The sequence below is a fragment of the Tachypleus tridentatus genome, chromosome 11, assembly GCF_004210375.1.
Source record: "Tachypleus tridentatus isolate NWPU-2018 chromosome 11, ASM421037v1, whole genome shotgun sequence".
Classification (NCBI taxonomy): domain Eukaryota; kingdom Metazoa; phylum Arthropoda; class Merostomata; order Xiphosura; family Limulidae; genus Tachypleus; species Tachypleus tridentatus.
In genome coordinates, this window is record NC_134835.1 from 79,772,141 (window position 1) to 79,797,187 (window position 25,047).

General features: G+C 32.9%; 2 protein-coding genes across 14 annotated transcripts in view; one reads left to right on the forward strand and one right to left on the reverse strand.

Annotated features, from left to right (window-relative positions):
- The window catches only part of LOC143232570 (P2R1A-PPP2R2A-interacting phosphatase regulator 1-like), a 56,181-nt gene extending 45,833 nt beyond the window's left edge, over window positions 1-10,348 (forward strand). For 9 of the 13 annotated variants that reach the window (XR_013017602.1, XR_013017601.1, XR_013017599.1 and 6 more), the window contains one exon: window positions 171-10,348. Coding sequence is in view for 8 of the 13 variants with exons in the window: in XM_076468164.1 (XP_076324279.1) it covers window positions 171-267 (97 nt within the window). In the remaining 5 variants the exon portion in view is untranslated. Of the gene's footprint in view, window positions 1-156 lie in introns of all 13 variants that reach the window. The other 4 variants (XR_013017603.1, XR_013017600.1, XM_076468162.1 and 1 more) reach the window with 2 other exon arrangements.
- A 10,636-nt stretch (window positions 10,349-20,984) lies between these two features.
- Window positions 20,985-24,539, reverse strand: LOC143232571 (uncharacterized). The gene has a single exon (XM_076468168.1). The coding sequence runs from the start codon at window positions 22,440-22,442 to the stop codon at window positions 21,645-21,647; it is 798 nt and encodes a 265-aa protein (XP_076324283.1). The 5' UTR covers window positions 22,443-24,539; the 3' UTR covers window positions 20,985-21,644.
- Window positions 24,540-25,047: the final 508 nt, after the last annotated feature.

Genomic DNA, 25,047 nt, shown 5'->3' on the forward strand with positions numbered 1-25,047 from the left:
TATTTATCTACAGTTGCTTTAAAAACAATAGTTGACTGTGCAATTAAATTTTAACCTGAATAGTAATGGTTTTAGCTTAACAGACAAAAAGGTAAAGTTAATGAAAAAAATTTTTGTGACACAGTTGTACATTTACATGTCAAGTAAATTACTTAGATGATTTGTCACAGCTTTCCCTCTGGCAGCATGGATCCTGTGAATAGTCCTGATCAGACAGTTCCACAAGATATTGCAGACTCCATGTCTGGAAGTAGTGGCTCCCCTTGAAGCAGATTTAAATCTGTTGAAGATGTTATTTCACCAGGATGTGGGATGGATGAGAATGTAGTATGAATCAACCCATACTGTCAGGGTGTAGCTAGTTCTACTTGTATATTTATTGTACAGCTATATATACATGTAAACACATATTTCTGATCTTTTTCATTAGAAAGAAATTGTTATGCAACTGCTGAAAATAATAAAGTTTGGGAGACTTTATTGCCATTAACATAAATAACATTTTTATTAATAGACAGTAGGTTTGAGTTGTATGAGAAAAGTTATTCCAAAGATTAATCAAAGAATAAAATAATGTTTTTTTTTGTTTATATTTTTATTGATAGTACAAAAACTTAATGGCTATTTTAAGTCCATATACTTCCATACAAAATTCTCCTTTGAACGTATAGATATACATATTTATATTTTATCCTAATATCTAGTGATTAGTTGTATAGAAAAATTATAATTATTAGCAAATTATAATCACAGAAAATTGTTAAAGAAATGAACATCAATTAAGAGTGTAAGTTTGTTATTACGAAAAAAAAATGTTTTACGGCATGTTATAGAGGTGAATAGTAATTATGTTGAAAGTAATTCATCTTTTCATACTCCTGTGAAAATGATTTATTTTTGTTTTTACAATGATTATATATTCCCAAGTATTAATTAATTAGAATATGTTAATTGATTTTTGCTTTTAAAAATTCATTTAGCCCATATTAAATTCTGTATTATTTCAAAGTAGCTTAAGACTACACAGTTTTACTAAAATTTTAGTGCAAGTGAAAATATTTCAAAGTAAAAGTTTTCATTATGATTTCATACCTTTTAGTTTTATAATCACAGTAGCATTTTAAAATATTATGTTTGATTGTTACAATATTTATCAGTGTAAGTATTCCTTATATTATATGCATATAAAAAAAAAATAGAGATAATTTTAAGTAACAGAGGCTTCACAATGACTGGTGTTGTACGTTTTTTTAGGCTACATCTAGATCTCAGGATTATGTAATCATTCATATCTTTGTTTTTCATCTTGGGAACTTTATTCATACAGATTAGAAAGTAGGCTTCTCTTACAGTTTGGGCAACAACTTTCTCTGTTCCAATAATAACACATTTCTAATGTTTCTTCTTCAGTCCCTTTTCTTATTTGCTTGAAGCCTTTTATTTGTGTTACAAACAGTAATCTAGACATTCATTATTAAATGTTTTTAATAAGCTATTCCTCTAAAATTGTCATTCATAAAACATTTATTTGTATTTCTTTAAGATGCTTTCTTCTGTGAAACACCTATTCAAATTTTCAGATAATGCAGCTCCTCTATGTAGTAAATAAACAAAATATAGTGTAGGTAATATTTTATTTAACACATTGTTAGGGTGTTAGCATAAAATTATATAATTAGTTTTCTAAATTTTAAAATATGAAGTACAAAGTAAGGATTATGAATTATTAGCATTAAGTAATACCAAATGTTTACATTTATTATATACGCGTGTGTATACATTTGGAGATCTAGGCGTTATTCGTGTTTCTCCTAGTTAATACATGGTTCAATCTTTTGGAACCATACATTGGTTAGTAGATAACCAAAACAAGTATACACAGAATTTCTTCATGTTAGTAATATATTTTTCTAATGAGCTTTTAACTTTCATGGTGTGGGTCATTTGGCTGATTTTGTACAAGTGTAGTTTTTAAACATGTACAACATTACATATAAATATATATATAGTTAAATAAAACCAAATGGTCAAAAAGTCTTTGCAGAAAATAAACTGTTGAATATGGAAAAATATTTTTATCATATTTTTGTTTCTTTATATTAAATTGTACATTATTACCCTAAGAAATGTGATGTGTTTTTTTTTATTAGCATATAAACAATTTTTCCTGATATTATTGAAGTTTTGCTAAGCTGTTGACACTATCATCATGTGCACCAGAGAAAAGATATAATGTTTTTAATTTGTGAGCGAGATAGATTATGCTTTCATAGTTGTTATTTTAAAATGTGCAAAAACCTGCTATGCATCTGTGTGTAGTGAAATTGTGGAAAGACTGTACCTCTGTGATTTGATAGATTTTTTGTTTTCTTTATCATTGATTAGGCAAATTACAGGTTACAATATGCTTATACAGATAAATTATTTTTTTAATTATAAAATGTGTAATTGTTGAAATTTAAAACACGATGAAAACATAAAATATACTAAAGCTATGTTAATCTGTCTCTGTGTAACTAGAGTGTAATAATGAGTTTTAAGATTTTGTTACAAGGTTAAAGCTATTCTCTGTTTGTATTTACCACCACTATTAACAAGAGTTTACATAACTTGTATTTTAGGAGAATAACTGTAATCATTTGAAACTTAAAATTTAAGGTTTGTGTAATATGTATGTATTTATATTTTTAATTATCTATTGGTATAAAAGAAATTATTTAAGTTTTAAGTTTACAAGTTAGAATTACAGAAATAATTACTAGAGTCCATAAACTTTCTCATGCCATCAAAATAATAGTCATTTCTACAGACATTGTCCAGAACCATGTAACTACTAGAACCATTAAACTTAATAAATTAAATATATTATTAATTCTTTATGTGGTGGTTGGAATCAGTAAACATTCTGGTAGAATCCAAAGACATGGTTCACTCTACCAGTGCTGCTTTGAATTGGATAAGTATTGGAATCAGTAAACTTTTTAGTAGAATCAAAATATGAGATTCATTATTCATATGTTGATTAGAATCAGGTAAGTGCTAGAATTGATACATTTTCTAGTGGGAGCAAAATATGTGATTCATTCTTTGTGAACTGGTTAGTGCCAGGAAAGTGCTAGAACCAATATATAAAATATAAAATTCATTCTTCATGTGTTAGTTAGAACAAAATAAGTTATAGAGGCAGTACATTTTGTAGTAGAATCAAAATATGAGGTTACGTTTTTGTGTGCTGGCTGGAACCAGGTGAATATTAAAATATGTAAATTCTGCAGCATTATGAAAATACTTTTTGCAAGTGTGCCAGTTAAAGCCATGTGTCTAAATTAAAACCAGAAAATTTAAATTTGTAATAGTATTAGATTACTAATTCATTTTAATTTTTTATTTTTCTCTGGTTGCAACCAGGTAATAAGTACTGGAATTCCTTCAATTTTTCATTATATTAGTGTACATATTTTATATTTAATTTTTCAGTGAAAACTTTGTGAGTTAGCATTAGAATAGTTTTGCTGTTCACTGAATGTAAATTGTGTATTTCTTTAAAAAATGCATTAAAATACTGACTTCTAGTATATTAGGTTGAGTTAATTAAGATATTTAGTTACTCAAAATATTTGCTTGTAAAGTATGTGATTTACCATTAGCATTAATTTTTTAAATTGAGAAAAAAAAATAGATATATATTCAATGAATTTGTTACACTTGATTTAATTCTGAAGTAAATATGTAAAGGGTGTTTAGTGGTTGTGAAGTCAACTATTTTTGGTTGGCTGGAAATATGCAATTGTCATAACTTAAAATAATTATCTCAAGTCTGATGGCCACTGTTAAATACTTTGAGAAACTTTCTATTGACTTTTGACCTAAGCTAAAATTTTGCAAAGAAGACAAATAACATAACTCTTCAGTGAAAGGTTTTTGTTTAGTGTTAACCTATCAAAGAACAACTTTAAAAGTAAACCATATATGTAAAACACAGTCTAAAATCTATTTGCATGTCATGTTTAATTGATAGAATTATAAGTTCTCTTAACTTTGTTCACAATAATTTGCAATAATGAATTCAAACAATCAGTAATGATTGTTTCATTTGTTCAGCTGTTGACTGAAAGTAAAAGAGAATAGAAATAGTTTATTATGTTCTTTGTCTGTGAATATTTTAAGCATTTCAGCTGTGTTTATCTGGATCATTCAATAATTAAAAGTTAATGCACTGTTTAAAAGTAATCAGAATTGATGTAATTTTTGGATAGACAAACGTTTGTATATTCTCTCTTTTAGCACTCAGGTTTTCTTCTGTAATCAGTAATGTGAAAACATACAAACCCATATCCTTGCCTTGTTTTCATGTAATAGTGACACAGAAGAGTGAAGAAAACCTAAGACTTAAGCTTAACTAGAAATTTGAATAGCCTTAAACTCAGTTTTGAAATGGAGTCTACATATGTTTGTGAGTGTAAAGAGTACCTTTTTATTTACTATTAGACCATATAATATTATACTGAATGGAAACTTCTATTATCCACGTAGCTGGGCTAATGAGAGTCAATGTTGACCAGACCTGCAGTTTTTGGTTGATTGTGGAAAGGAATTTATAATATTTTTTTTCTGTAATCATAATGGTTTCCTTGCTTGTCATGTGTGAAATATTCACTTGCTTATGGCTAAGAGCCAAATCAGGTTTAAAATGTTTTTGTCTAGATTAACAATATATCTTGTTTGAATGATAAATTACAAGCTCTACCTGGTCATTAATTTGTACAATAGTTCAGTGTTTTTGTAGGATAAGAGAATAAAGTAACCCATTAGTGCCCAATTTATTCATTTTGTTTTTAGCTATAATACTGAAATTTTGTATTTGACTATTTTTAGGCCTTAATACTGCTTAAAGTGTAAATTTATTTTAAAGATTTATTGATATTTTGGGCCATGTTCATTTACACAAATTATTATTATTGGTAATGCACATGAAGAACTAAAGTGTGAAAAAAATATAACTTTTATTGTATTATAACTAAAACTTTATTGGCAATAAAAAGTAGCAATATAAATAAAATATTTGCTTTTAAAAAATTATTTGAATGAATAAAGTATCCTTATTTTAAACATGAGTTTCATTTTCTTTACTTATTCATTTTGTGTATGATACTCCTTGAAACATGATTTTATGTTACACTTATCATGCACCAACATTAAATGTATGCTACAATTGCTGTTAGCACATCTTTTCTAGATGAGAATTTTGATGATATAGTGGTTAATACTTGTTGGGGGCATTCTGATGCAAGAGGTTTGGAATGTTGTGTTTTCTCAGTTCTAAGTTGGTCATCCACTTGTGCAATGTATCTTCAAAAGGAAGGTAGATCAACAATTTTTCTCCATAAAGTAGCCAAGAATGAAAATCTACATCATCAACTATTTAGATAAAAAACGTTTTGCCACCATTTTTATATCAAAACCATGTTCTGTGCATACTTGTTTCTTGATCTTTTGGGTCTGTCCCTCCTATAAACTTGTATTTGGCAACATATACTGGTTGATCTATCTGAATTTCTTTTTCCAGTGGTTGATCACCTGCTTGCTTTTATTATTAAATAAAATCCTAAGATTATTGCAAGTAGTCACTACAGATTTGTCTCACCATCAGACTAAGTGTAACATTGTTTTTATCAGTAACTACTGACATTATGTCTCTTGCATTTTGTTTCCATAGAGGCAGTTGAATTAAGAAGGCAGTTATTAGGAATACTATTTTGGTGCAAAGTTTCTGCAGCTGTATATCTCTGTTTTTCAAGTCTACTAATAATGAATAACTAGTAAATAGGTCAGGTAATTACAGCTTCTGAAATAGTACCTTACACAGATATAGCTATTCTTATTCAGTGCTTCTCTCTATGTGTAATTAGTTTTCGTATACCTGAAGCTTTGAAGCTCCCACATGCCTGTAATAAATGGGCTTCAACTACATCTCACATGTAAATCATTATGTAATAACCCTTTATCAACAGAAGTGGGACATCCCTTCTTGATGCATGTGACTCCCTGTTTGATTCTACAGAACCATCACTTCTCATTTGGCAGTTCTTATATCAGGATGTCTTTCATAGTGCTCTTCAGTTGTGGTTTTTTGTGTTTAACCTTAGTTAATTTAGGAAAATTTGTTTTTCAACATTGATTCAAGTGTTTTGTAATTTATTTCAATGGGGATTTGTTGCTTTCCTTTTTCACATGTAGCAAACATAATTATAACTTAATGTTTTCTAGTTTTTCATTTATTTTTTAACACTTTTGTTTGGTTATTCATCTTTAACGATGACTTCTGTTGTCCAGGTTCCAACTTTGGAGGTAACAGCATATACCAGCACACTCACATAGGCTGTAGGTGTTGAGACTCTAATTGGTTTTTGTTTGACAAGAAATTGACTGTTTTATGAGTCAACCTTTTCCTTATGTTGCCCTTTTTTTCATGAATGTGCTAAACCTGTTTGAAACAAAAATGAATCAGACAGCCTTTTTCCTCCACCTGAATTTTATATTTTTTCTTTCTCTACTGCAGAATTAACTAGGCCTAATATAATTTTTTTGACATTTTGAGGTCTTTTCAGTGGACTTTGCATGACCAGTGGAACCTAGTGCAAGATCCCTTGGATGCTCCTATTTTCATTCATTCTTTCCTTGTTGACAGTCTGCATTGATGGTTGGCCAAGGCCCACAAGTCAGTTTTGCATAACATCATGTATGCTTGCCTCCACAGCTGGGGGGCATGGATTGGTCAGAAGGAAGCTTCAAATCATTGGTGTCCAAATGAGAGATCTTACAATATCAATATCTTGAGCTTCTGGCTGTACATCATATTTTGGGTCATTTTTTAAATATTTTTTAGGAATTGTCTGATCATAATTCATCCCAACAATTCTACGGTGATCACCTTATATCATTCACCGAGGTGGCACCTCTTTGTGTTTCTTTTGTGGTAAAACCTTAAAATCTCCTTTTTATGGGCCAACATGCTCAGCATTTGTTTCTTTGTGTGTTGTATTGTGGATGCATTCAGTGTTGTCATGAATCATCCTTCTCAACCCACGAAATTTATCCAGCAGTGTTGTATTTCAGTCCTCACATTGTCTTGTGGTATTGCCTTCAGTGAAGCACTCCTCACCTAGATGCATTTTCTGTATACCTCAGTACCATGCTACCTCTATTTTGGTTTGCAGTTTCTCATATACTTGCATTCAGACAAGATTAGATACATTTCTGTATATCTTCTCATCAATCCTCTTTCTAGGAAGATTTTGATCCTTAACATCACTCCATGTGAAGTTTTTCTGATTTCTCAAAACTGGTTGGCATAACTTTGGTTTCTGCAGCTGCTCCAGCTCTAATCTGCCCTATGATTACCTTTTTCTCCATCCCTTCCACATCAACCTTGGTTACAGGCATTTAATCCAGCCGTTTTTACATTCCATGCCTGGGTTTTATATGGTTCTTGATAAGGAAATCTAAATTGTCACATCAAGTTCCTTAATTTTTAGCATGTTCCATTTGCCCTTCCTCTATAGATGCTTATCAGTGTAAGTGGAATATTTTCTTCCATTTGTCTTTGTGTTATTGGTTTTCACAAACTCAACTGCTCTCTGTTGCTTTACTTATGGATTTCCTCACCTGACTGTTTGATCAGGGGATTTCTGTCACCTAGATTGAGCTGCTATATTGCAAAATTTTAGTTTTTACCTCTCCTATCCTCATGATTATTTCTTTCCTTCTGGAGTAGTCATCCTTCTCACCACACAGTCGTTCCTGATTGAGATGTTGCTGTACTTCTTCACTGCTTTACTTTTCTTCTGTTTGGATATCTCACCACATGTTCAATTTTTAACTTATCCTTTAAGACTTGGTCTGGGAATGTCATCAGTCATTTATTTGTCCTTAATGCCACACAGACCCTGATCATATACATTCTCCTTTATCTGGATTGATCTTTAATTTCCAAAACTCCAGCAGCTTGTGAAGTTAATTCCTCCTCCTCACTGATTGCCATTCTGTTTACTTCCTACCTATATTTCCAGTCTTATCTGAATAGACTATGATGCCTGGTAACACTCTTCATTGTTATATTTGTTCTCAAGGTGTCCTTCTGTGGTACTCATTCCAGCCTCTTCATTTCACAGCAAATATTCTCTGTTTGTAATATTTCTCATTCCATCCTTACCAGTCAGGTTTGGATTGACTTATTCTTCCTTATTTTGTTTTATCATGGTTTGTTCTATGTATCTTCTCACCAGATAAGGCATCTTTTCTATGATATCTTTTCTCCATTATCCATTGCAGAAAATTCTTCAGTAAGGCATTTGAACCACACCACATACATTCAATTGCTATTTTTTTCTTGTCAGGTTGTCTTCTACCTTTTTCCATTATTCAGTCTTTTTTGAGATTGTGATTGGGTAGTTTATCTTTTTGTATATACCTCTTATATTTCATGAGCATATCCCTTTTTTTTTATATAGATCTAGCTTTGTGGTAAATAGCACCTGTCCAAGTATATTTAAATTAAAATACTGTGAGCAGTGATAGCTTAACAAATATAATTTCCATGGACACTAAACACACACTGTTGAGATGGGGTTTTCCTCATATGTTTGCTTCATTAATCTGCCTCTTGCAGATTGTATTAACCATGGTTTTTGTAGGTAAAGCAGAAGTTGGTAGATGCCCATCTCTGTCATTTCTTTTATTGAATAAATCAAGAGCAGTCTGCTTTTCAGAATAGGGTTTTCATGATTACCCATTACATTGTCTCCTGTGTTGATGTTCTTCTGGATTCTTCATTGCATTTTCTCCTACCTTTTCTTCCAGTGGAGTATGGAAGTCTATCACTTTCCAGTTTTATGCTGTTGGTGTGTGGACCATGAAGGCATCATTCTGAATGTGATCGAAATATACAATGCAAACAATACTAAATTCATTCAATTGAGAGTAAGTTGGTGCTGTTTCATTGGTGTAGATGTTGAGTTGTTCTCTGCTCTGACACTCCATTTCTGAATCTGTTTATCTGAAAGGGTGTTTTAGCTATGAAGTGAGTGTGCCATCAGAATTGCAGTTCACCCCTTCAATTCCTCATCCTACCCACATTTTGATGCTGGTTCCCAGTGGCTGGGTTTTAGATTTAGACATGGACCAACGAACAGAAGTCCTCACATATGTATTACAGTTGTCTCTGTTCCCTCACTCAAGTTGGACTCATGTTCTCTGCTGCTGTTTTGAGTGGGATATTTTACATTGCAGGGACGTCTTCCTAATTTTTTTGTTTGAATCTCAGATTGGTAAAACATTTTATCACCTTGCTAACATGTGCCCTATTCACAGATTGATGGGTATGATATTTCCCTCTGGTCTGCTGAACTTGATGCGAAGTCATTATGATTTTCTTTCCTACCTCTACTAATGGCTGGGTTTTTGGATTGCAGTTGACCCTTTACTGGTATGATCTTCCTTCCAACCCCAACATGATGTTGGTGCCTAGTGGCTTGGTTTGGACTCAGTTGATTTGATGTGTATGCTCCTTTGTGCTGTAGCCATGCTACTCTTTGAAACACATTTTTTTTGCTTACATCCAAATTAGTGTTTTCAAACGGATTGAACTTCTAGTATCAGGTGGTTTGGATTCCTATCCAAAATTGTTCTCTCCTTTTAGGATGTGCTCCTCTCATTTTCTACCAGTGTTTGTAACACCTCTTTCCACATGGAGCATAGAATATACTTAGTACAGAAGTGGTGTGATCTCCAATGTAGGATCCTCTACTGCAAGGATCTTCCATTTTTAGGTGTTGTTTTTCAACAGTGGTGTGAATAAAGAAGTTGCCAGGTAAGAGAAATAACTTATTTGTTGATTTTTCTGCACTCATGAAATTTTAACTTATAGAAGTAAGAGCATTTAAGTCTTTATTAATATTTTTTTAAATTACACGTTTTTACCCTTCCCTGTTTAATGAGTTTAAATCTGAATAGAAATAAATGAAATATTTTTTTAAAAAATTCTAATTAGCATAATAGAAAACATTTGTTTTTAATTTAACAACAAACAGAATAAGTTATCCTAACAGGAACAAAAGTTCCCATTGTTTAAAGTTTAATTATCTGTTTCCAAAATTGGTATTTCTCAAGTCAAACTTACATTTTTACATCTCTTGCACCTCTTATATTTTCTGTCTTATGTGAAGAGTAAGCAAGATGTTGTTGTAATATTTTTTTTTTTACTATATCTGTACGTGTATAGATCAGTTGCTAATAATGTGACTCAAATGTTGTACTGAAGTTATAATAAATTATCAATAATTTAACAGTTTTATGTAGTGGTTGAGGTTATGTTGTAAGTAAATTGGAGGAATGGTGTTACTTTTAAATGTGTGAATGTGGTGTGAAGTTTCACACATTTCTTTTTTTAAATGGTGATACTTGATTTATTATGGAATCTTCTGTTGTGTAATGCTTTATTTACTCTTAGCACACCCATGAATTAACATATATTCTCTTCTATTGGAAATTGATGCATTGTCAGTTGTAAATAAATATGAGGCTTTAAGCCAGTTTCCTCATTATAAACTAAGAAATTTCTTACAATTATGATGTTATGCTTCATTTTATCTATAAATATAAGATATGAATTTGTTTTGTTATTAGTGACTTTCTGAACTTCTTTGTAAAATGGCATTTCTATTATTATCAACTCAGTAGGAAAACAGACTTTATGGCTAATTTATGTATAGTCATGTCTTATTAGTTTCTAATGCTTTAAAAAAATGCTAGTTTTGATAAGAATCAACTGTAATAAATCATCAAAGACTAGCCACATGTTTAGCATATTGAACCCCTTATTTAAATCACTGTTTGTATCAAACGCAAAAGAGCTTGAAAGAATACAAGTGCTAATATTTTTATACCAAATATATTTACTATGATTTTATAAAAGAAGCCTAAACAAAAATGTGAATTTAGACAAATATATAATAATTTTACAGATATTTGTTGATGAAAATTGTGACACTACCCCCCAGTGGCACAGCAGTATGTCTGTGGATTTACAGTACTAGAAACCAGGTTTTGATACCCATGGTGGGCAGAGTAAACAAACAAACTTTTAGTAGTGTATACTATAATTGGAATATTGTGCAAACATAAGACCAGAAAATAAGATAGTGTAACTTGTAGTATGGCATATTTGTAGTATTGTATGGAAAAAAAGAAACAAAGGGAACTTAAGAAAAATCGTGAGTGCTAATTCTGAATAATTTACCTTTTGTAATTGCAGACTTTGATTTATATAACTAAATTTTCAAATATCGGTTATACTTGGCTTAAAATAATTGATATGACTGTGATCCAACTTGCATGTATACATATATTAATCTGTTACGTATTTTAAATTTGTATGTAATGTTGAGTGTGCAAGATTTATTGATCTGTGTATGCTCTACCACAAAAGGTAATTAGGAATCATACTTTCTGTTCTTGTCAATCTGTTGTACAGTCACTTATTTTACAGGAGTATATGTGCATGTAATCTGGATGAAGTTGACCTATGACATTTATAAAGTTCTTCTGGAACTCAATACTGGCTCTTTTTGTATTTCCAAACAAAATACTACTATTATTTTGAAACTGATACTAAGTTCTGCTATTTTTCATATTTCTGGGCAGTTTAATACGAATAATCAAAGAAGGGGTACTTGTTGGATGTACAAGGTTATTTATTTTAAGTGTTGTTATTTAGTGTATTTAATATTTAATGATTATTTAGGTTTCATGATAAATATGTTAGAAGTTAATTATTTTAAAAGCAATAATTATGACAATTCTCATTACATAATTCTGAGTAAGTCGTAAATTGTGCATGCAGTTTAATTGTACTAGGCTTTTGTACCACTGTTGATATCATCTTACTGGAAGCACCTAAGTTTTTCTTGGTATGTGAATATTGTTGTCTAGGGGGCTAGATATTTCTAGATTTTTCTGTTGCATGTTATACATATGTGTAGATACAGAGTGCAAGAGAGAAGTTTGCATTGTAATCAGAGATAAAAGAGAATGATTTGTCTTGTTAAAGGGTGTTATATAGTAATTAAGCCTGCCTGTCTGGACTTTGACAAAAGGGAGGCAACTACTTAAAGTTCTAGATACAACTGTGGTAACCCACAGGGTAATGAATGTAAGTTTATCACTATTGTATTGTGATAAAAGAGGCAAAAAGAAATAATTCATTTTGCCAATTGTGTTTTAAAGTAACTGAACCAGCTTATATGGACTTTTGACAAGAAAAAGAGAACTACTTAAACTTCTAGATTAAATTGGTAAGTAATAGTGTAAGACATTGTGCATACATTTGACTCATTTGGAATATATTGTTTTAAAACAAGTGGATTGTGTGCTGTCCAGTTTTTTTGAGATTTGTTGCTAAAAGCTCACAGACACCTACTGTAAAGAATCCAGGCCCTATAAAACTTGACATGAAGTGAACCAGCCATGATTATACAGTATTAAATGGTAGTAGAAGAAGTTTTAAATGAGTAGAAGTAAGTCTATGTACACACAACTTAAGTAGTGGAAAAAATATGGTATAGATTACAATCACGCTATACAACCATGTTGGCTGATTTTGATAAATGGATAGAAATAGAAGAGCCAATTTGGCTAACAGCAAACTATGAGAGTTTGTTAAACAACAATAAGATTTAGAGAGAGTAAAAAAAACTAAAAGAAGAAAATTGGAGACTAGAAATACAGACAATAAGAGCACAAATTAAGATTGCTAAACTCTCCAATAGAAAGAGATCTAAGAAAGACAATGGGGTCAGGGGCAACTGACCTAAGTTTACCAAAGTCAAAACTGGATGCAGGTTACTGGGCAGTCTGTTACAGCCCACTTCTCACAGGAAAAGGTATGTATACAAGTATTTAGACATGATTTCAGAAGATGCCATAGACTATGATAAATTTAAAATGGCATTGCTGAAATTTTATGAACTTACTGAAGTGGTTTTGAACCAGACATGGTCAAGTGTGAAAATAGTTTTGTGGGTCTGGCAAAGCTACTAATACATGAACAGTTTATGATCATATACTTGACTGACATGTTATTTTTACTAAAGTATAGAACACAAAAAGACATGCACAAGATGATCAAGCTGGAAGAAAGGTGTCTGGAAGCCCATAGAGGAAGTATAACTGGTAAGTCCAATTATAACCAGTTAAAACTGATACCAGAGGTGGTTGTCAAAAACTCAATGAACAAAAGAGAGAAGAGATGCTATATTTGTTATAAACTTCGGTACAATGCAAAGGAGTGCAAGTCCCTCACCAACAAACAGCAGCATAAATACCAACATAAAGCAGCCAAAACTACCTATAAAGATGTCACTGGTAAGAAACAAGAAAAGAATGTTACCATAGCAACTGCTGTAACAAGAAACAAAATAGAAATAACACATTAAATTCACCAAAAGAAGGATGTGCTATCTCCATAACTAAACAATGCACAACTGATAGTCAGCTCAAGTTAAATAGATCAGTGCTAGTAGTAATTGAAGCATATGACAAACATTGAGAGGTGCCAACAAAGCACAGCATGTCAATAAGTGAAGACTATTTTGGAAACAAGAAAATGAAGGCACTATGAGTCACTGTGTGCAGCAGTGAGAACCAGTCTAGTATTTCATTATCATATGAGGTTCAAGATAGTTTTTGTGTGCTGATTAATGGGGTAGTGAAGAAGTTAAGATAGCAAAAATAAAGCTGGATACTCCATACTATGTGGCAGGCCTTGAAGCCATGTGTACAAAGGCATCAATCTGTTACTTAGTGCTTGAAAACATACCAGGTAGTAGATATTTGGAGGCACTAGAGAGAAAGAAGACTGATGAAGCACCCTCAGACACCACAAGAGCTCAAAGGAAAAAAGAGCAAACAAAACATTAAGTCCCTTCAAGTCTCTGAAAGTGATATCTCAAATATTATTTTATGGGAACTGAAGGAAGCACTGAGGAAAGACCCATCACTGCAGAAACTGTGTCTGGGAGAAAGTTGATCACAAGAAAAAAGGGAAGGAAACTTACAAAATAGTAGACCAATAAGAAGTACTGTACCAGACCTATCAAAAAAGTTTTAATGGGGAAGACAAACCCATCAAAGACAATCACAAGCATTTCTGTATCAAGGAAGCTAATGACTGACATTTTCAGGTTGGGTAGAGGGTTTTACTTCTGTTATCCACAATCAACAACAAACTCACCTGGCAGTGGAAAGGACCTTTTGAGGAACAGGAAACAGAACAGTAAACAGAATGGACAATAAGGTGAGAGTGGTTGGAATGACTGACCAAGATCTACCATGTCAATCTGTTTAAGAGGTATTTTGAGAGGAAAGAAGAACTAATGGGTGAAGCTCTTCAGACACAGATTGGCATGGCATATTACAGAAACAGAATGTGAAGATAAAGAAAATAAAGATCTAAGAACATTGGGTTGAGATGAGACAAACTAAGATGTCAACATTAGTGAAGAATTAACCTACAAGCAGAAGAAAGAACTACAGATGAACCACGCAGATCTCGAGCAACACAAGATCAAGATGAAGACAAGAGATTCTATCAAAGTGAAGTCCTACCAAATGCCTTATGCAAAGAGAGACCAACAAGAGAATTGCAAATGCTGGTGCTAACTCTCTGAGGAGACTTTGTGTATGAACTGAAATCAGTCTTTGTATATAATATAAAAATATTGTAAATGTTTTTCTTGAAGAGAAGCTTATTGTTGGATGTAAGACTATTTAGTTTAAGAATTATTATTTAGTTTCTTCATTGTTTTAATATTTAATGATTATTTACTTTTATAATATGAGCCTTAAAATGTTAATTATTTTAAAAGCAATAGTTTTGTCAACTTTCATTATATAACTGTATGACTCATGCTGTATATGCAATTTATTGGTTGTACTAGGCTTTTGTGATACTGTTAATGGCATCTTACTCAAAGCTTCTTGTTTTTTTTTGTTACATAAATGTTGTTATCAGTAGAGGGCTATATTTCTCTGTCTCTTATTATTAAGATGTGCAGATATAGAGTGAAAGGTAAAAGGAAAAGAAAAGTTGGATGGTGTGATTGTCAGCTTAGCCATAATGAGTGACTTCTAAAGGAAAATTATCACAGTTTGCATTGCAGTCAGAGATAGAGAAGAATAATTTGTCTTGCAAAGGATATTTTAAAGTAACTGAACCTGCCTATTTGAACTATTCATATAACTGGGAAGTTGCAGAGTTAGAAAAGTGAGTATCTATTGTTATAAAAGAGGAGAAAAGAAATAATTCATCTTGTCATTTGAGTTCTAAAGTAACTTTGTGGATTTTTAACAGAAAATACTTGTATAAAGCTCTCGATACAAGGTAAGGGAATTTATCACTGGTTATATCGTGATAAAAGAGAAGTAATTTCTTGTCAACTGGGTTTTAAAATAATTGAAATGGCCTGTGTGGACTTTTGACACAAAAAAAATTATTTAAAGCTATAGATTCAATTGTCGTAAATAATAATGTAACATGTTTTTCATTTTTTATAAATGCATTTGACCTATTTGGAATATATTACTTTGAAACAAGTGGATTGTGTGCTGTCTATTTAATGTTGAGATTTATTGTTAAGTCATAGATAACTACTGTAAAGAATCTGGGCCCTATATAAATCTGACAATACCAATAATATATAGATAACTTGATACTTTAGACACTGTGAGGCCTAGTGCTGAGGAAGGTTAGTTCCTGTTCTTTTAACCACTATTCAAAGCTTTGGCATGTAGTGTTAATACACTTTGTGATATGGAATGGTGTTATTATTTTGATTAATACAGCATGCATTATGGGAATACTTCTCTATCTTAAAAGAGTAGTCACTATGGAACCATGAAAAGGCATGAATTCAGTCTCTTTTGATTGTATGTTGCTACAAGTACCAAGTGAGATAAGTTGTCTTTTGTGTATGAGTGCCACTATACTACATTTGTTATTTTAGTGTTTCAGATAAGATAGAATATTTTGACCAGAAATAATTATAGAACTGGTTTCAATGAAGAATGAATGGTATGAACCAGTCTCATATAAATACTTTACTTAAGGGCAACCAGAAGGAAAACAGTGTTCTCAGCAGAGTACCTCTTTACTCTGGAAACTGTTTATTTATAAAAGTTAGGGCAATAACGTGTTTATCTGTGGACCCAACAGTGATTGTGCAGGTAGTGGGAGTACTATATGATGTTCCTGTTCTGGAAGGTAATTAGAGGTGCAGCTCAATCAAAAGTCAGAAGTGGACACACTTGTATGGCTTTAACAACTCCTTATCAATGCCTTGTACGGTCAGTGAGCTATGAAACTGGCCAAACATCTGGGCACTCAGGTAAAATGATGAAGGACCCAATCTATCTCAAGAGCGGGATTTTACAACTTGTTGACGGTGAATTGGGAATATTAAAATAAAACAAAAATTAAAACTTATTGTACCCTATCTTGCCTGGAGATATCTTTTAATGCCCACTAGAAGTGAGAAAGGCACCCATCAATGCATCATCAGCTACTAGAAAGCTTCCTCTGCCCATTTCCAAAGGGTATCATCCTATCATGGTGCACCAGTGCACAGGGTAAAAATTGTTTCATAAATAACTCACCACTTCAAAGCTTATTTTAGACTATGAGCAGTAAACATCAAAATGGACTTCAATGACAAAGATGATTTTTATTATTGAAAATCAGACTATGCATGGTCTTGGCCAGGTAATTAGGGAGTTCAACTCATAATCTGGGTTCACAGATTTGAATCTCTCTTATACCAAACATGCTCTTTCTTTCATCTGTGGGGGTATTATAACGTTATGATCAATCCCACTATTCATTGCTCCCCATTGACTATTAAGAGATATAGAGTGATACATGTGACAGGTGTTACAATAAATTTATTGTATATTTTTTAGTAGGTACTTACATCAGGGATATTGTGTCTTAAAAAAGTCATTATATAGTGTTGAAACTGTTCAACATTATTGCAATATAATTGGTTTCCCTCTACAACAAGAACAAGAAATTGGGCATAAGGAAATGTGCAGATTTTGGTAGTTTCTTCTATATATGTGTGTGTTGGCCATATTGAAGCATTATAATACCTCACAAACTGGTATATGCAATATTTATCAAAATTGTAATCCCAAAATTGGAAGGGTTACTATAACTTTGGATTAGGATCGTATACTCATCTATAATCCTAATATCTCAAAATCCTATAAATTTCTGGTGAAATAACTTAAAATAGTGTTTTCAAACCTTTCCCAGCAAAATATGCCTTAGATAAAGACATTTTAAATTTACCATTGATAAAACTTCAGCAATCTTAAAATTACATAATTATAAAGCCTTAACTATTAAATTGAATTTCTTCGCATTTTCACATGTGTAAATAGGAGTAAGTTCTGAGACTAGTCACTTTATATACAAATATTAATTATTTTTATTTACACGAGCAGTAAATTTACACGCATCTGAGGTATAAGTGATTTGCCTTTGAATGATATTACATCTGGCATTTTGGACATTTGTATATATTAATTTTGCATGGGCACTGTAAAAGAGTTGACCTCCCATTGTAATCATTTATAGGAAAGAAATAGCATTTGGTGTGAATGAAGTAAAAGTTTCTTCACGTTTTTAATAGAGTTCTATATTTTCTAGACCCATGATTTTGAAGAGCTTGGAGTCGTTTATGTAAGTGCAATACATTAGACACCTGTCATGAATTCAACTTGTCAACTTACCTGTGTTAAATGTTTAGCATTTTCGTTAGAAGATCAGCTTGAAATGTTTGCTTACATCTAGCGTTCTGGCATATACCAGGCTTACAATGTTGTTCCATTGATGCACCTGTGGCTGTTATAGCATAATGGTAATATATACGGAAATTAAGGGCTGAAACAGTATTTCGCCTCCTTTTAATTCAAGCTATTAACAGTCGTGGTTCTTTAATTGAAAGAAATAAGTACCAAAACAATTGGAGAACAACCAACAGTTACAGCAACGTTTTAATGCTATATGCGGTTGTTTTTGTGGGCAGAAAAACAGGTACTTATTTTCGTTACAATTGACTGCACATTTTTAATAAGTTTTACCACAAATGTTTGCTTTGTGCTTACTTGAATTTGACTTAGGTAATACCATCTCAGGTACTCAGTTAAGCCGCCCTTCAGAAGATTTAATCTGTCTCACCTTTTAGGCGGAGCCTCGTTTTCCTAGGTGTGGTCCCAACACTTCTATTGATAAAACTTCGGGTATGTATATATTATAAATCTGTTAATGATGCAAGATGCGTCACAAAAGGTGTCCTCTTTCTTTCAAAACCCGAATTTAAATGTTGCTTGTATCTAACCGAAACCTTTCTGTTTAATGTGATTATCTCCTAGTCGACGTAGTGGGTATGACATCACTGTAATACCACGTGACGACATCCTGTAACTCCTGGTCAGCGGGAGTCATCAACGCTTTTCTTGTGGGCATCGTACTGCCAGAGGCCATTATGTACAACACTGCGATCACCCTTCAGAGAATTTACACAGGTGTTTTGAGCTTGGTCAAGACTAATCTCGAAGTAAATAAGTTAAGTAATAACAAGATGTTTTTGTTAACTCATTTGAAGTCTGCCGCTAATGTCAGATGTGGAGGAGGGTCATCACTAACATTTATATCACTTTTCTCTTAATACCACGAGCGGAGCGGGATATATCAATATCCCTGAACACCCTAGTTGGGAAAGTTTACCCTCCTATAAAACTAAATAACTGCCACGAGTTTTTTCTTTTCTTTCTCTCTTAATCCACGTGATTAGACCAGCTTCAGTTTAGTTGTAACTTTACATTTTAATCCGCCGATTGTCGGCCATGGTCTGTAAAAGTATTACTAGTCGTAAGCACTAAAGAAACAAAAGTGTGTTATTTGCGTATGTAGTTCCAGGTAGAATGTTTACTAGCAGGCAATTTAAGATGATTTTTATACATGGGAAGTCTTGCGATAGGTAGCATATGTATAATAATGACAAAGAAATGTTTTATCATAAGAAATGCTGTTGTGTATAGAATATAAGATCATTGTTTTACTTGTTCTGCTTTAGAAACAAATAGTAAAAGCTCTTAAAGAAGCTGTCTTCCTATTAATCTGTACTATTATAACCAATTTAGATGTGTTAACTAAACAACACACGAAAGCAAGGTGCAAGGATGCTTATTTAATATATATATTTATACATATGAATGTGTGCTCTATTTTATGTTGTTGAATTTTTAGCTGTGTGTGTGTGTGTGTACTTTAATTTGTTAGGTTTAAATTCTGAATGTATTCTATTTTCTATTGTTTGTTGTTAAGTGAGTGTTTTATTTGATTTAAAGTTCCGAAAGTGTTGTATTTTCTGTTGCTGATTGTTAACTTTATCTTATTTGACTTCGAGTTCTGAATGTCATTATTATATACATCTGTAAGTGAACATTATCAGTTTTGTTATAAATGCGTATTTTATATATATAGTAATATTATTCGTTATATATATAGCTTTGAGTGTTATTTCATATAGAACTGATTTCTTATACGTATATGTTGCTTCATGTGTGTGTGTGTGTGTGTGTGTGTGTGTACTGTAATCTCTTATCTTTCCAATGCAAGTGCCAATATGATGTGTATTGTGTATTATTACAATCGTAACTTTAATAATATTGCAGTTGAACGATAAATTGAGGTTTGTGTGCGAAACACAACGAAATTACTAGAAAGTAAACCAAATAAAGAAAAAATGTAAATAAACCAGAGTTCAAAGGTTGCTGTAAATGAGTGTTGTGTATTTCCTTGCAGCAAAGCCACATCGGGCTGTCTACTGTAGCTGTAAATGAAAAAATAACAAAGAACTGTTTACTAATTTGCAGATCTACTGTGACTAATTGGAAAAGATTACAATATAAATGTCTGCAAACTTTAAGGACAAAAAATAAGTTTCGTAATATCAAACACTTAATTGATGAATTACGTCTTTCAAGAAAATCTTCGGACGAATACGTGCAAAATTACAGTTTCTCCACGGGTAAAAATGTTTACTTAAGTTCAAGATCATTGGAATGCATGTTGTGGCTTTGGACAACTTTTGTTTTAAGTTGGATTATTTGTGGTTCATTTTGACTCAACTAGATTTTAGCAGCTTATAACGCTAAAATTCAGGTTTCGGTATCCGTGGTGGGCTGAGGACAGAAAACCCATATGTAGTTTTTTTTTTTTTTAGTGATAAACCAACCTCATTCATAAAATAATTAAAAGGGACTGGCCCTTAGGGGGTGCAAGGCACTCAGCCCCGATTGAAGAGGGATCCAAATCCTAATCAGATAAGCCATGAAATTAATGAAGAAACACATAAACAGCTAGCATTAGCAGCTTTATCAATAAATACAATTACTAATTATGTAGTTGTTACACAAATATTCAATGCATGACTAAATACGGACCGCTTAACAAGCAATTAGTGAAAACAGAAGTTTTGGCTAAACGTTTTAGCTGTTTTTAAATACAGTTTTAGTGTGTTTTGTATCTACTTGGAGCCACCTGAGTTAAAGCGTTAACCACAACTCAATTTCAAATGGAATTTGTAAAGTAATGAAACATAAAACAGGCACATTAGAATAAATACTGTATGATAAAATAGTTCCTTAAGTTATGTGGTGGAAATTAAAACCCACTAAATCACAATATACCAACACGCGTAACCAACTTTTCAAACTACAATCCATTTTATTGATATAAAATTTGCCAGTAAAACAGGCGGATTTCCAAAGTGAAGAAAAAATATACATATTAACAACACAGTTTTAGAGATATATTGAAATGCTTATTTTACATATACAAATATATATGGTTTGACTCTTAAAACATGTATGTAGTTTGATAATTTTTTGTTGTCAATTTTTGTACTTTTCAGATCTTTGGCTTCTTTGTTGAAGATATTTACAACAATTGAATATACCACGTTTTATATAGTTAAAATACGTGTGATGGAAAACAATGCTCAAACACACTTTTTTTAAGCCATTTTCAAATTGCATTTATTTACTTAGTCAGATAATATACTAATTAGAAAGAAACACTAAGCCATACAGAACGAAATAATTTTTCACAGGCGCATTTTTGTCAACTTCAGAAGTCATGAAACATGGTTCTTTCGAAAATATAATGAAACATAATAATCGTAGAGTAACTGTTGATGAGCGTAGTCAAATATTCTTGTGTAACTTTTCCCAGTATCACTCTGAAATAGTAATTGTTCAAAGGCACTTTGTAACTTAGGATATCACGTAATTGGAGGGTTCCTTGTAAGTAGAGATATAAATACACATTACTTTTGTCCTGTAACACCTGAGTATTAAGGCAAAGTACGACTGTTTGTCATGCTTTAGTTCATTCATTATGAAGCCACGAAATACACAGCTTTCACTAGATGGCACATCGTAATAATTCATTTAAAATTCTTGATTGTTCGGAGAGAATAATTCAATTCATTTAACACGATAAACAACAATCATATAAGTACAATTTAGAATAACATAGAGATGTTTCGACGTTGAGAATCACTGGATTGTGAATATCCAGAAGGCCTGTAGCCGTATGTTGACATGTAATTTGAAGCAACATAGGAGGCAGGAGCTGAAAGGGTCACAGGGACTTGGTCGTTTGAAATGGCTGTTATTGGAGAGTTAACATAAGCAAAGGGTGTCGGGTAAAATTCTGTTTTTCCGTAGACAGAACTTGCAGCTGAACCTGTAGAATGAGTAACCATGTTTTTCAAGCTCACTGATGATGACTGTATGGTTGGCTTAGCGGTGGACTTGGAGGGTGTCAAACTCAAATGTGTGCAGTATGGATTCCCTATGGAATAAGAAAAAGGTGAGGTTTTCATCTGATGACTCTCTGAATATCCAGTAGGTGCCTGTTGCATGACTGCAGGAGTCATGTAAATCTTTGGATCTACGTGTCCATGAAGGTAAGGCAGGGAAAACGAGTAAGCTTCTTGCTTCTTTACCTGTGGCTTAGGTTTTCTCCGGGGTCGGTACTTGTAGTCGGGATGTTTCCGTATATGTTGCTCGCGCAAACGCTTTGCTTCATCGATGAAGGGCCGCTTATCATTCTCGCATAATTGTTTCCACTCAGCTCCCAGTCTTTTGCTGATTTCAGAGTTGTGCATCTTAGGGTTATCCAAAGCGATTTTCCGACGCTGGGCACGCGACCAGACCATGAAAGCATTCATGGGCCGCTTAATGTGATCTGGTTTCCCGCTAACCTGACTGTAACAATCAAAGGTTGTACTGCTACTCAGTCCATCAACCATTGTCATCGTATAAACAAATCAGACTCGTGACATTCGACAAAATACTCACCTGGTAACAGTCACAATAAACTGTCACTATAACCCAGCTTCTCAGTGCAACCAACAGGTAACCACTTAACTCTGATTGGGCAGGTAAACGGAAAGTTACAGAGGCCAATCATATTTGGGCAAATAACTGAGTTTAACACGCCCATTCAAGGCTCATTCATTGGCTGTTTTAAAGTAAGAAGGAACAGAGTATATTTGGGATTAATTTAAAGAAGTTTTCCTCTGTGTAATTTTCAGTAATGAATTCACTTTTACCTATTTCATTCGAAAATAAAACGGTTCAACGATTTCTCCTCGTTTTCTTATGTCTCGTGCAACTTCATCAGCTAAAATAGTATAACGGCTGAACTACGGCAGTCTAAACACTTAGTGAGGCGCTTTTTAATGTTTAACCACGCAAAGTTTCTGGTCGGCCCTGCTTATATTTTTTTAACCTAAAGCATGGCAACCATGCTTTGTCGTTGTTATTTTGTTATTCGGTACATTTCTTACAAGCCAGCGTACAATAGTTGTTTACAGGTTGTTTAATATCGAAGATTTTCTCTTTTCTCTCAGGATTCGCTTACATAAGTTGATTTTTAGCATTTATAAAAGACACCGTATGTATGCTTGGCTTGGTTTGGTTTGTTTATAATTTCGCGCATAGCTATACGAGGGCCATCTGCGCTAACCGTCCTTAATTTAGCAGTGTGAGATTAGAGGGAAGGCAGCTAGTCATCACCACCGACCGCCAACTCTTGGGCTTCTATTTTACCAACAAATAGTGGGATTGACCGTCACATTATAATGTCTTCATGGCTGAAAGGGGAAGCATATTTGGTGTGATGGGGATTCGAATCCGCAACTCTCGGATTACGAGTCGAGCGCCTTAATCAGGGCACCAGAAAACTAAAATCACAAAACTGGGACAATTTCCGGATACAAATAAACATGAAAAGAGAGATCACAAATACTGCTGTTCTCACACGAAATGGTTCACACACAAAAAGAAATGGATACAAATATACAATATTAACACAGAACAGTGTACAGCCACATACCACCCCCAAAAAACTACGAAGTGTCCAAAAACATCGTAAGTATAAGTCTTAAAATTCAAAAGTTTGATACCCCTAATATTTTACTGGTGCTTCGCTTCAGTTATGTCTAAAAAATTTTAAAGTGTACTAGAAATATGAGTTTAAAATATGGACAGGTGGTTAGGGCGCTTGATTCGCAATCTGAACGTCGCAGGTTCGAATAGCCATCACACCAAACTTGCTTACCCTTTCAGCCGTGGGAGCGTTATAAGGTAACGGTCAATTCCACTATTCGTTGGTAAAAGAGTAGCCCAAGAGCTGGCGATGGGTGGTGATGACTAGCTGCCTTCCCTTTAGTCTTACACTCTTAACTTAAGGACGTCCAGCGGAAATAGTCCTCGTGTAGCATTGCGCGAAATTCAAAACAAACAAACAACTAAAAGTATATTTTGCTCCTTAAGTACAAAACATTAAATATTGTATAACTGACTTCAGTTTCACTGATACTTAGTTTCTTTCAGGCCCTTTACAATTACAAAGTGTTGTTATTGATCCATTGCATAAAAGTACGCATAGCTACTGAACCAACACAGGCGTATATTGCACTGACTACGTGTCAGTTGCTAAATGTAATCAAACAAACCTTGAGGTATTAGTCATAAGACAACACGACCATTGAACAAATTTGGGCACTTTAGTTACGCGGAACAACGCTACTTCAAACAAACCTCGTTCTCAGAAACAATGATTGTTAAACAGTCATACAGATTTGCTAATTTGTTGAATGCCGTGGTGACTTCTCGAGGTTTATCTACGCAAGCCATCCATTATTTAAAAATGATAGGCTAGAAAGAAAACAGCTAGTTAACATCACCAATCACAAACGTTTGGGCTAGTCCAATTGAATAGTGATTTAGCGTCACTTTGTAAGCGGAGTTCTGTCATACAGAATAAAATGTAATGAGAAACATCAAACTGATTATCACTGTTCAGGTTATATAAATTCAAACGAGTTAAATCTGTTCAGAACAGATCTTTAGAGTTCTTTAACATGGGTTTTAATAATATTTAATTTTTTATAAAACTTTCTTCTTGAATGGATTTGGGATGTAGTTATTTTACTTATAAAATTCATTGTTTTACTGCGATTCCCAAAATAAACTTAAAATATTTCTTTTTTTCTATATTTCACAAAAGTTAATAGCATTTGAAAATAAATTATTCTAAACTTTGAAACATTCAACATCCTTCAGTCCAAGTAATGTTATTAATTAAAGGAACATATGTTAATGTACATGTTTTCTCATAGCAAAGCCACATCGGGCTATCTGCTGAGTCCACCGAGGGGAATCGAACCCCTGATTTAAGTGTTGTAAATCCGCAGACCAGCGGGGGACTCTTAGATATTAGCTAAAAACGTTACTAATCACATAACTATATAGGGTTAAAATTAGAAGGAGAAACTTCTTCATTTCTAGTGTAATAAAGTGACGTTATATAGTTTGAGTTTACAGGAAAAAGGACCTTAAAAATCATATCGACTA

What these genes read in the sequence shown, in the direction of transcription:
- LOC143232571 (XM_076468168.1), bottom strand. Translation starts at nt 22,442, where the DNA reads ATGACAATGGTTGATGGACTGAGTAGCAGTACAACCTTTGATTGTTAC.